Source organism: Eubalaena glacialis, chromosome 8 (genome assembly GCF_028564815.1).
Source record: "Eubalaena glacialis isolate mEubGla1 chromosome 8, mEubGla1.1.hap2.+ XY, whole genome shotgun sequence".
NCBI classification, from domain to species: domain Eukaryota; kingdom Metazoa; phylum Chordata; class Mammalia; order Artiodactyla; family Balaenidae; genus Eubalaena; species Eubalaena glacialis.
In genome coordinates this window covers 104,181,730-104,194,853 of record NC_083723.1, presented here as the reverse complement: position 1 = coordinate 104,194,853, position 13,124 = coordinate 104,181,730, and the positions used below count along the sequence as shown (strand labels likewise).

The 13,124-nt window shown below is 35.9% G+C and overlaps 1 protein-coding gene across 2 annotated transcripts in view; it reads left to right on the top strand.

The window, feature by feature from the left end:
- Positions 1-13,124, top strand: part of ZNF800 (zinc finger protein 800) — a 51,003-nt gene that overhangs the window by 20,989 nt on the left and 16,890 nt on the right. Inside the window, exons 5-6 of one of the 2 annotated variants that reach the window (XM_061198016.1) lie at positions 1,448-3,140; positions 4,375-4,406. In XM_061198016.1, the coding sequence (XP_061053999.1) occupies positions 1,448-3,140; position 4,375 (1,694 nt within the window). In that variant the 3' untranslated portion in view covers positions 4,376-4,406. Of the gene's footprint in view, positions 1-1,447; positions 3,141-4,374; positions 4,407-13,124 lie in introns of those variants that run through there. The other variant, XM_061198015.1, reaches the window with a different exon arrangement.

The following is a 13,124-nucleotide window of genomic DNA, read 5'->3' as shown; positions in this document are numbered from 1 at the left end:
TTGTTATTTTTTGGTGTGAACTAAAGTTTAGTTGAATTTTAGAGGGAAATAGATAAATGGATTTGCTGTATTATTGTGCACTCTTCTGCAATACTTATTCTAGAAATACTTCTGTGAAAGTATAATTCTTCTTATAGATACCACTTTATCCATTTTAAAAAGAAAGATTAGTAGACTAGAAGAGCTATGATGAGTCATTTCTTTTTTTTTTTTTTTTTTTTTTAAATAATTCACTCTGGGGTATAAGTGACTAACAAGGTTTAATGTGACGTCTCCCCCTAGAATGTTTGCATTTTTAGTTACTCTGTTTTTTTGGTTTTTTTAAAAATTTTATTTTATTTATTTATTTATTTATTTATTTTTGGCTGTGCTGGGTCTTCGTTTCTGTGCGTGGGCTTTCTCCAGTTGTGGCGAGTGGGGGCCACTCTTCCTCGCGGTGTGCGGGCCTCTCACTGTCGCGGCCTCTCTTGTTGTGGAGCACAGGCTCCAGACGCGCAGGCTCAGTAGTTGTGGCTCACGGGCCCAGTTGCTCCGCGGCATGTGGGACCTTCCCAGAGCAGGGCTCGAACCCGTGTCCCCTGCATTGGCAGGCAGATTCTCAACCACTGCGCCACCAGGGAAGCCCGTCATTTCTTGGTTTATAATTAGATACCAGATTTGATGCTATGTTTGTAGCTAGATTTTAACATTGTATGTAGAAACATAACCAGTGTTAGACAACTCTGTTACAATAGGAATATTAGGTTGCCTACAGACGGTGTAATTATTGCACAGATAAATAAAACTAGCTCTGTTTTTGGAGTTAATCTGTAGTTTTTAATCATTTGTTTTAATAGGTTGCCATGTTAAGAAGACATGTAATAGGACTGAATTTAGCAAACACTTCTATACATCCTGTCATTCATGTTTATATATTTTCCTGTAAATCTTTTTCATTTTCCATAAGATGTTCAAATGTCCCTATACAATTAGACAGATTATTTATTATGGATTAAGTTAATAGAATGCTGTTATGTTTTCTAAAAAAAAAAAATTATTTTTATATGTAGTAACATTCTTCATGGTGTTTTATCCATCTTGGGTTATGAGAACTTTGATTTGCCTTTGCTAGCCTAAAAATACAAAATATTATTTTTATTGTTTAGGATACCCATGTGCTTAAATATTTTATATTAAGGGCCCTTATTAGAAGTAGCTCTTCAGATTCCATCTGTTCCTTAACATTTGTGTACCATGATGAGATTGTAAATTAAAGCAAATTTTAATTTAATTAATACTTGTTTTTATACTCATAAGATACTGAAAAGTAGATAATGCTCTTGTAAAAATAAATGCAAACCAGTAATATAATAAATTTTAAGATAGAGGTTCATAATACATTTAAAAATATTAGAGGGCTAGAGCAGGCTAATTATTTCAGATTAAAATGTTGTTTTTTCCTTAACAGACCTTCCTGATGTAAATGATAAACAAAGCCAAGCCATAAATGATCTCCTAGAAGCCATATATCCAAGTGTGGACAAGCGAGAATACATTATTAAGCTAGAACCCATAGAAACTAATCAGAATGCAGTGTTTCAATATATTTCAAGGACTGATAATGCTACTGAAGTCACAGAGTCAAGCAGTACTCCTGAACAGCCTGAAGTTCAAATACAGGAAACTAGCACTGAACAGTCTAAAACAGTTCCAGTTACAGACACAGAGGTGGAAACTGTAGAGCCCCCTCCTGTTGAAATTGTTGCAGATGAAGTTGCACCTACATCTGATGAACAACTGCAGGAATCACAGGCTGACTTGGAAACTTCTGACAATTCTGATTTTGGTCACCAGTTGATATGTTGTCTTTGTAGAAAAGAATTCAATTCCAGACGAGGTGTTCGTCGTCACATTCGAAAAGTACACAAGAAAAAAATGGAAGAACTAAAAAAGTACATTGAAACACGAAAGAATCCAAACCAGTCCTCTAAAGGACGCAGTAAGAATGTTCTAGTTCCATTAAGTAGGAGTTGTCCAGTATGTTGTAAATCATTTGCTACAAAAGCGAATGTAAGGAGGCATTTTGATGAAGTTCATAGAGGACTAAGGAGGGATTCAATTACTCCTGATATAGCAACAAAGCCTGGGCAACCTTTGTTCCTGGATTCTGTTTCTCCTAAAAAATCTTTTAAGGCTCGAAAACAAAAGTCGTCTTCAAAGGCTGAATACAATTTAACTGCATGCAAATGCCTCCTTTGCAAGAGGAAATATAGTTCACAAATAATGCTTAAAAGACATATGCAAATTGTCCACAAGATAACTCTTTCTGGAACAAACTCTAAAAGAGAGAAAGGCCCCAGTAATACTGCCAACAGTTCAGAAATAAAAGTTAAAGTTGAACCAGCAGATTCTGTAGAATCTTCACCCCCTTCCATTATCCATTCTCCACAGAATGAATTAAAGGGAACAAATCATTCAAATGAAAAAAAGAACGCACCGGCAGCACAGAAAAATAAAGTTAAACAAGACTCTGAAAGCCCTAAATCAACTAGTCCGTCTGCTGCAGGTGGCCAGCAAAAAACCAGGAAACCAAAACTTTCAGCTGGCTTTGACTTTAAGCAACTTTACTGTAAACTTTGTAAACGTCAGTTTACTTCCAAACAGAACTTGACTAAACACATTGAATTGCACACAGATGGGAATAACATTTATGTTAAATTCTACAAGTGTCCTCTTTGCACTTATGAAACTCGTCGGAAGCGCGATGTGATACGACATATAACTGTGGTTCATAAAAAGTCATCCCGTTATCTTGGGAAAATAACAGCCAGTTTAGAGATCAGAGCTATAAAAAAGCCCATTGATTTTGTTCTAAATAAAGTGGCAAAAAGAGGCCCTGCAAGAGACGAAGCAAAACATAGTGATTCAAAACATGATGGCACTTCTAACTCTCCTAGTAAAAAGTATGAAGTAGCTGATGTTGGTATTGAAGTAAAAGTCACGAAAAACTTTTCTCTTCACAGATGCAATAAATGTGGAAAGGCATTTGCCAAAAAGACTTATCTTGAACATCATAAGAAAACTCATAAGGCAAATGCTTCCAATTCACCTGAAGGAAACAAAACCAAAGGCCGAAGTACAAGATCTAAGGCTCTTGTCTGGTGAGGAACAGTTACAGAGTTTTGCTTTTTTCCCCCCATCGAACTAAAAAAATCATTTGACCATAATTTATAGCTGGTTCCATTTTAACACATTTGCTTCCATATATCTTACGGCAGTGGGAACTGCAAGAGTAATGTGCATATCGCATTTACCTCTTCAGTGACCTTTATTCCAGTGGCTTGGGAACAAAAGTTAACTTCAGAACTTATCTTCCACAGGACAATGCAATATAGTTATAGGTAGATGGCACAGGGTCAGTGATTTCCTCTCAATGTTGTAAAATATATACATTTATATTGGCTTATGTTTACAATAGAAGTCTTCTGTTTAACTAACTTTGCACAGGTTTAATTTGATTCAGTGACTTAGTCTACTAATTAATACATTGTAGGAAGTTAAGTATATTAGAATGAATTTGTGAAGGCGATAATTATAGGAAAAAAGTCTTTTGAGGCACTGTAATTATTGTTAAATTAATCTGTGACGGCTAAATAAAGTGCTGCACTCAGAAAAAACAATCCCCAAATTGAATTTAGAACAATTAGCATTTATTATTTACGTTTAACATAGTGCTCCCAGGCAAAGGGGGAAACTTGATAAACAAAAGTTTGGGTTTATTTTTCCTTCTCCTTGGGAGTATGTGTTAGTTCCTGTTTTTTAGTTTTGATCTTTGGAAAAAGTGATTGTTTAGGTCCCCGATCCTCTTATTTTTACCTTTTTGTTTAAATAAAGTTTTGGTGATCATTTCAACATAGGTAATATTATTAAGGAGGTTTTTTTTTTTTTTTTTTTTTTCTCCTGTGGTTGTGTGTTGCAAGAAAAATAAAATTCCTATTGGGAAGAAAGAAAAAAATATTAGTTTTTTAGAGGGTTTTGAAACAAATGTAGATTTTTAAAATGCAATATAAAATAAGGAGTAGACTCCCTGTACTTGCTTTTGCAAGTCTCTCTGTATTTTAAAAGTTTACCTTCAGTACCTGTGTCCCTTGTATTAATGCATTTAATATATTTAATTAGTATTAAATTAGTTTTGGATTCAGGTTCTAAAGCAGTATACTTAGTTTGAGTGCTGAGTAGGTTAAATGTTGTGGTTTGATTATCACACATTTTTTTATTTGTGTGGAAAACTTGAGATGAAACCATCCTTTAGAAGTCACTTACTATTGTATTATTTTGAAAATAAGGTTTTATTGGTAAACTCAAAAGTGTTCATTTATTCCCATTTCTCCTCAGATAACTTCAAGTGATGTACGAAAAGGTTTGGAGTTCATTTTTGTGGAAAGACTTTAAATTGGTGTTAGAACCACTAAACATCTTCAAATGGTACTATGAGGAAAAAAAAAGAAAAAGATTTGATAAATATATGACTGTAACTGCTGTTTTCTGACTAAAATAATAACCATCTAACCACTTGTTTCTAAGGCACTGCCTCTTCCAGCACTTTCAAGTAGCTGTGACATTTTGTATTGTCATCCCAGTCCATCAGCTAACCACCCCTGTGCATTTGGTCTACAGTTTCTACAAAAATGTTGCAAATTTTGTTTTCCAGCAGTTTGTTGATTAAGTGATCAACAACCTGAAGAAAATATCACCACTGGTGATTTTTAATTAACAAAGACTTTATATGTTAGCGATTTTAGTTTTGTTCCACTTTATTTGGCAGAATTTTTATCTGGATTGTACAGATATATAGTTTCCTAGTGAGCGTATGTTAGGACCAAAAGACAAATCTCAACACATTATAAATATTTAGCCTACTAAATATTTGTAATTATTTTTACATCCATTTATTTCTAACTTGTTCTATAGCACTTAAATGTTTGAAAATTTCATTCTAAAATATATACTACAGGAAACTTCCGGTTCATTTTCATCCATGGATCATCACATTCTTCATTTGTAAACATCTGAGGTTTTTATGAAAATTAAACATTCCCCTATTTTTCTTTAAGTTTCATACAAAGCACTTTAATGATAGATGCAACTTAATTTTTCAGTTTTTTTTAAAAGACCACACATTTACTAATGTTAATATGAAGGTAATAGATAGCTTACTGCTATTTTATGGATGCAGACAATCCCTGCACAACCACTTCTTATAATACTAGTTTATTTCTTTAAATATTACTGAAAAAGGAAGATTGGGGTGTAAACCCTGATTCTTTTTCTCTCCCAAGTAAAATCTTAAATGACCACTTTAGATGATATTTGATCCCTACTGTAAAATTTAGAAAATAACGAATTTTTGTCCATTTTTGTAATCAAGATTTTAGGGAAAACAGAAGTACATCTATCTTTAATGAAATACTGGGCAGGTTTTTGTGTATCAATATTTTGTACTTTTTAGGGAATATTTTATTTTTTAGTAATTTTTGTCAAATTATAATTTTAAAAGGTACAGCAGAGAATATACCATGTTTTTATATAGGTTCATCCCTGTACTTAGGAGGGACCCTGTCCATCTATATACTTTTTGTATAAAATTTTAAAATGTTGAAGATCCACAAGGTCATAATAAAATGCTTTCATAGCTAGAAAAACATTTACCCTTCCCAGTGCTTTGCACTAAAATATACTGTGAAAGGAAACTAGAAAGACTGTAACTGTTGCTGGAAATGTTCTATATTGAATGTACATGCTCTTGTTGGAAAAATGTACTATATGTGATGGAAATAAACCAGACTCGAAGTTATTTCAGCTAAATGTGCTTCAACGAAGGTGCATTGGTTGAAACTTAAATGTTTTATTATCAAATTTAAATTTATTCAGTGACTATGAGCAGCTACACTTGAAATTTATCCTGATAGTTTTATTTTTAAGAATTAGAGTGATAATTTCTCTTTAATTTAAAAACAGATTTACTTTTCCACATATGGAAAACTTGTACTTATAGGTCTAACTTTAATGATTAATAGTGTAATATATTTAGGGAACTAAATGTGTAGGTGTTATTTCATTTATAAACCATCTTCGTTAGTTGCACATTATTAAACCTGTATGTTTGACTTTTGCAAGGTGTTATCTTTTATGCATTCCTACGCACAAGACATATTCCAAAGATATTTTCCAGACTTAGGTACCTATAACAAGTGGAAAGATACGAGGATTCCTAAAAAGCTTGGGGTAGCTCTTTGCTGCAGCCTCTCGTGTGTATGCCAGCCTTTTCCTTTCCGCTTTATTTGTTAAATACTGTAGGGAAGAAAGAGAAATATCCTGATGTTGGTGGAGGAGAGCCCAATTGCTGCAGTACCCTTACTCCACTCACCTGTTTCCACAGGACGTTTCACATACAGTTTGTCTCCACTGTCGTAACTTTAGAGCCACAGAGCAGGAATTTAGGAGGGGGCATCAAGGGTTCCAAGGACTATAAAAATATTTCATCTGGGTCATAGAGAAAAAAATAGCATTATGTCAGGACTTGTCTAAATTAGAAGGGCCTAGAGAGATTAAGAATATTTTATCATAATAGCCAAATTAATGGATCATGGGAAACATAGGAGTTAGAGACTAAACTAGGACCAGTTAAGTAGAATGAACAAGTAAGAAGTGATTAGAAATTCTTTGTTCTTCCTATTCCTTTCTGGTCTTCATCCTTTTTGGTTTTATTTTGACTCTTGAGGTTTGTCATCTCAGAGCATCAGACTTGAGGCTCTTGAGAAGAGGCCTAAGAAATTTGTGCCAGAAGCTTTTCTGCACACAGGCTGTATAAGCAAGTATTTATAGTACTTTTTGTTGTCGTTGGGGGGAGTAGTGAAGCAGGTAAAGAACCATCAGAAACTCCTTATTTTATATTAAGACCTATTTCTGGCTACAAATTACATCCACTTTTGCTGCAATTTGATCAATTGAGAGTTCTATAGAATTCAAATCATCTTCCTGAAGATACCTTTTATTCCTAAATTTGGTGGAAGAGGAGAAACAGTAAAAGGTATGGCTTGCACTTCAACTTCATAAGTTTGTATAGTGCAAGCAAAAGCTGGATGAAGTATGGCTGACACTAAGCAGGTGTTTTTGGTTTTGTTTTGTTTCTTTTGGCCACGCTGCCCAGCTTGTGGGATTTTAGTTCCCCGATCAGGGATCGAACCCTGGCCTTCGGCAGTGAGAGTACGGAGTTCTAGCCACTGGACTGCCAGGGAATTCCCTAAGCAGGTGTTGATTATAACATGCAGATATACCTTGAATGCACAATAACCATTTTTGGGGTTCATGTCTCTTTCCCCTCCTCTTTACTCCCTACTTCAAGAAGAAAACCTTGAATGTATACATTCTTGAACAATATATAAATTATCCATCCTTAATTTTTAGCCTAGTTTTATATATATGATATATATGAGCCAAATTTTCGGTTGACACAGATTGCTTGTATTGTTGAAAAGTACCTTCACATTTTTTAGGAATATGTATTTGTTACATTGCCTTATGGTCAGTAGGCTCTTCTACTCAGTTTGCTTTAAAGAGCCTGTGGATGCAGTAGTGGGGAGTTTTGTGGTTTTGCTACAGTTTGAGGCTGCAGGTATAGAAAGAGGAGTTTCCCAGTAGGTATTATGGCAAGTAGGTATGGAGATAGAAGCACAAGTGAATATCATTTCCTGCTGTGAAGTTGTAGAAGATCTCTTCGAATAGCATGACCACTGAAAATGAGATTTGAAATGCTTCTAAAACTTTAGAAATTAGGTCTCCAGGTTTCCTGTAGTGGCCCTTGGAAATATTCTAGTTCCTTAGTTAGGAGTTTTAGAATTTACTTTTCTAATGGAATCCTTAGATTATCAGGATTATGATTCAGACACAGTTTCGTAGTTGATCAGTGGCCGAGCTCTAAGATACGGGCAGCATGATGTTGGCTGTGGTGTTAGAATCCTTCTGTACTCTGTGCTATTCTTTTTCTCTTCTCTGACTTCAAGAGCTAGCGGAAACCTCAAGATTGAAAAGGAGTAAGGATCAGCAATCTTAAGTACGGCTGTTAGTTGTTTGGTTTCTAAGGCATTAAGCACATGATAGACTGCAGAATAAAATGTGTTTCACTTAAAGTCACCTACAATTATTTTGGCTTTTCTAACTTTCCAAATTCATTCCTTCTGTCTCATAATTTGTTTCTGTACCCTTTTTCTTTGACCTCAGTTCTGAGCTTCTAGCTCTTATCTTTCCTTTTTTCTCTTCTGGTTAATTAACGGAGATCATTAGTACCAAGATAGCGAAAACATTTTTTTGAGAAGGTAAGAGGGTGGAAAGACAGCTCATTTCTTCCTGAATCTTTATCGTTCTACACTTGTCAGGTTTATTATTTATTTTGAAGCTTCTTTCTCTACATAATGTTCACCACTACAAACAGAGGGGAACTTAATGAGCACCATAGGTGCATCTGGTTCAGAAAGTGCCCGGAGTTGGAGGTTTTGCCGTTTGTGCCCACTCAGCAGAACTAATTTGCTTGATTGTGTATTTTTGAAGTCAGGGACTATGTCTTGATAATTTTGTTTAGTGCCTAGCACGTTTTCATGTATATCCAGGCACTTTAAAGAAATGTTTGATAATGATGTTAAAGTAAGTAGTAGCCTTTTCCATCTGAATTGTGCTGTCATATACTTTGAGGCTTTGGGTCTTACTTTCCTAAACTTTTATTATCTCAATATTGATAAATTTATTTTAGAAAGTGCCATCAGTACTAAAATGAGAGTTTATGATAATAAAGAGAATTCTTAGTATTAGTTGATAGTAATTAACGTGTATAGAGTGCTTACTACATACCAAGCGCTTTGCTAATCCTTTATATGCACGATGCCCCTAATCCACCAACAACCCTATGGAGTAAGAACTGTTCCTTCATTATGCCCACTTTACAGAATAGAAAAATTGAAGCTTAGGGAAGTTCAGTGGTTTACTCAAGTTCACATAGCTAGTAAATTATAGAATTGAGACTTGACACTAAGTCTGACCACAAAGCATGTTCCCTTAATCAGTGCACCTTATATTTGCAGATTTTATCATTTGCAAAGTACAGTCACTACATTACTTGTTGGCAGTTTGGTGTAATGATCTGGAGCTAGATTTGTTGGTGAAATTTTTGTATCCACAAATTATTTCCTGTGTGACCTTGGGCAAGTTAAGTTACTTAAGCATTCTGTATCCTAGTTAACCTCATTTATAAAATGAGAATAATATTTCTTACCTGATAGGGTTGTTCTGAGGAGAAAATGAAAAATACATGTAAAACAGGGTGGTCCTTGTCATGTTACAATAAATGTTAGATACGATTACTGTAAGTAATTTTCACAGTATAAATGTGCAATTTTTCATTACCTTGTAAAGTTAAGTTTAAATGGAAATGTGTGCATTAGAAGGGAGTTTATTGCTACGCATCAGATTTTAACTGCTGCTTTTGTGTTTAATTGGGAAATGAGGACAACCAACTATATTATTATTTGCCACCAGTTTTCTTCTAAGCAGCTATTACTAGTTTATCATTCCTACTCAAGTTTTTCATTTATCTTGAAAAGGTATTAGGTAGTTTTAAGCACATTCATTGTAAGTTAGGCTTTGTTTTTATCATTACTCCTTAGGACAACCCATCTGTCTTAAAATTCTCTTAGTATCTGTTCTATCACACAATATTTTGGTTTTGGTCATGTGTAAAATACTGACATGGAGCAAATATTAACTGAGTAACATAGTTGAAATATTTCTATGAAACTAGATATGCATTACTATTTGAAAGCAAGCATTTGGTTGTGGAAAGAGTGGATTCTTCAGGAGAGCATGATTTGGGCTAAGTCAGGAATTTCTTTGGTGAATGTGTCATGAAGAAGTAAGAAGAAATGGTACTTTTCAAAAGTCTTGCCAATGGTAGTCATTAGTGGCAGTACTCCACATTTCAGTTGAGGCCCAAGTACTGTTAAATTATCTACCAACAGGGTTTACCCGCACATCTCCCTGTTCTTGATCTTGTTTTTTTTAACCATAAGATGACGATTTTAGAAATGTTTGTGTCTAGGGTTAATTTGCAACACCGGAGAACCTTTGTCCCTAGGTTTGGATGAACTTTCATATCTTGATCTGCAGATCAAGTGCTGGGGTCCCAACACCTGGGTTGTGTGGTTTCTTAATGATTCTGATACTCAAATTCTTAGGTATCTGAGCATGTTTCTGGCACACAAAACATTGTAATGTTTAAACAGTAGAATGAGGTGGTTGAAAAAAATAGGCAAACCAAAACAAAAAAAAACCACTTTGAATGCTTGAGCAATAATGACTTGCAGCCTATCTGGGTGTCCTGCTCCTGTATAATCTGGTAACACTTTCAATGCAAGAGCATGTAATAATGTTATGTTCAGAGGAGAAATTATTATACCAAAATGAACCCTAAATGCATAGAACTCTCTTTACAACCCAGGTTTTGAATATTAGTTTTTAATTCCTTCTATCTGTGGAATTATCCTGAGAATAAATTAGCTCTGAGAAATGGAACTGTGGCTTTTAGTCAGGCTTTCTTTCTAAGCTGTGCAAAAATATATTTTTTAAAAAGTTGAGACTCTTCTTGGCTAAATCGATGCTTTGGTAGACCTAAACCCCAAAGTACTGGTTGTGTCTGGTAGTTTTTATTTTGGATGGGAAGAGAAAGTGAGGAATAGTTTTCTTCTAAGAAAAAACAATAGCCAAGTACTAGGAACATGGTGTGCACAAGTGATTGAATTACATGAAAAAAAATTAACTTTTAAGGAAAAGATTTTTATGTAGTGTTCTTGGATTTTTGTCATATAAGTTGTTAGGGTCGTTCTGTGTAAGCTTCTGCAGGAGAGTGGCCATGCCAGTTTCATGCCTTTTGCTCATTAGATATTTACTGAGTTCCTTGGAATCCAGCATGCTGGACATTTGTAGATGTTTGAGACTTTCTGAGCCTTATTCTCCTTTCCTTTGAATGGGCAGGCTTTGAGGACGTAAGGTAGGCTCATGGGGCTGTCATAAAGATAGAGAGGAACACGCTTAGTGAAATTTGTGAGTCATCTTCAATATTTATATCCTCAAGTTAAACTTTCCTCAAAACGTTTTCATGGTTTTCCAATTTGCCCTTTCTTTGCCTGGCTGTCTTGACTAGCCAGCTGTTGTTTCTTATGATTGTAAGTGAACACAATCACTTAGTTACCATGAAATTTGGATACGAACACACACCAGAGGAAGAAACTTTTCAAGGAAATGGTTTTGTTGCCCATAACTGCCCTGGATCTCTTTTCAGTTTCTAAGTGTATAATTGTAATGATATGAATTGTTAGTTTTTAAGGTTTAAGATACTTCTTTGAAGGTCATTTCTTTCTAAAACAGTTAACTAGAGCTAAAGAACACAATGTCTTCAAACCACAGATTCTACAAGATGGAAGTAAGACCCACAGTACTTGGATTACCGGTCACCACCCAGCTTGCCATGCCATCTCCCTGCAGGCGTGTGAGTGCATGTGTGCCGGTGACACAGCATCGTGCTGCGCTCTTGCTGCTGCTGCTGCCAGTGCAGGGTTTTAGTTGGTCTGTAGCTGGTCAGGAGAGGTTCGTTAGAGAGTGCTGTGTGGGGAACTAAGAAGGGGCCAGGCCTTAAGGGAACCTAGCAGTAATTGTACAAACTGGCTTCACCATGTGGATTTCAACCAGGTGTTAAAGAAGCCGGAAAAAATAATGCAACTCTAGGGACTGGGTGTTGCCTTCTTAGCAGCAGGAGTATGGCTTCTCTGCTGCTATTAGCCCTTCTCAGACTCTGCTTTTTTTTTTTTTTTTTAACATCTTTATTGGAGTATAATTGCTTTACAATGGTGTGTTAGTTTCTGCTGTGTAACAAAGTGAATCAGCTATACATATACATACATCCCCATATCTCCTCCCTCTTGTGTCTCCCTCCCACCCTCCCTATCCCAGCCCTCTAGGTGGTCACAAAGCACGGAGCTGATCTCGCCGTGCTATGCGGCTGCTTCCCACTAGCTATCTATTTTACATTTGGTAGTGTATATGTGTCCATGCCACTCTCTCACTTCGTCGCAGCTTACCCTTCCCCCTCCCCGTGTCAGACTCTGCTTTTACTTAAAAAAAAAAAAGACACTAATTACCTCATTTGATATCTTCTCAATGTGGTTATATAACTGCCTCATTATTTCCACTGCTTGCCTCTTCTGTGTCGTTCAGTTATTTTCTTTCTCCATATAGCTTGAATTTAGACTTCTGTAAGAGAAAATCTGATTGGTTCAATTAGGTGCATTCTTGTTAGGCAAATCTCCCATGCTAGGCCTCTTCGTAGGTTGCTGGCCATAGGTTGCTCTTCAGAGGTTGGCTGTTGCTGGAACAGGTGCTCTCTGTGGGTCCTGTCGTTGGTGATCATGGTAGCAGAGTCAGTGCCATAAAACATGGCCCTGGACCCAGTAAGAGGAATCTTTTGGTGCCAGTCTTTTAAAAGAGGGATCTGGATAGTTCTAGAATGTACTAACCTTTCCAGTACACGTCATTTTCTTTCATTTTAAAGGTGATAGAATTAAAGGTAACCTGTGGGCTTGACTGTTCGTCAGTGCAGCACCAACGATCCTTTCCATACTGAGAAAATGTGGGGAAGAGTTTTCTAATCAGCACCTGCAGTTCCTTTTCTGAACTGCCTGGTGCTGTTTCCGTCTTTGGCTTTGTAGATTCATAGACAGCCTGAAGTTTTCACTCAAAAAGAGCCATTACATTTCCTGTAACAGCGTATTAGGCCATTCTGTCAGTTTCTGTGATTTTCCAGACACCCACAATTATGCTGCACAATTTGAGTTGGTGATTTAGTGAATCCTTAAAGTATTGCTTCTGCTCTTCTTGTATTTTCCGCATTTGGGCTTACTCTGCAATAGCTGCTTTATATAGTCTCATTCATTCCTTCAACGACAGGCACTACTGAGTGATCATCATGTGTCTGGCACCATTCCATTCTTCTGGGAAAACAGAATCACACAGTGGTTAAAGCTTGGATTTTTAAGAATCATGCA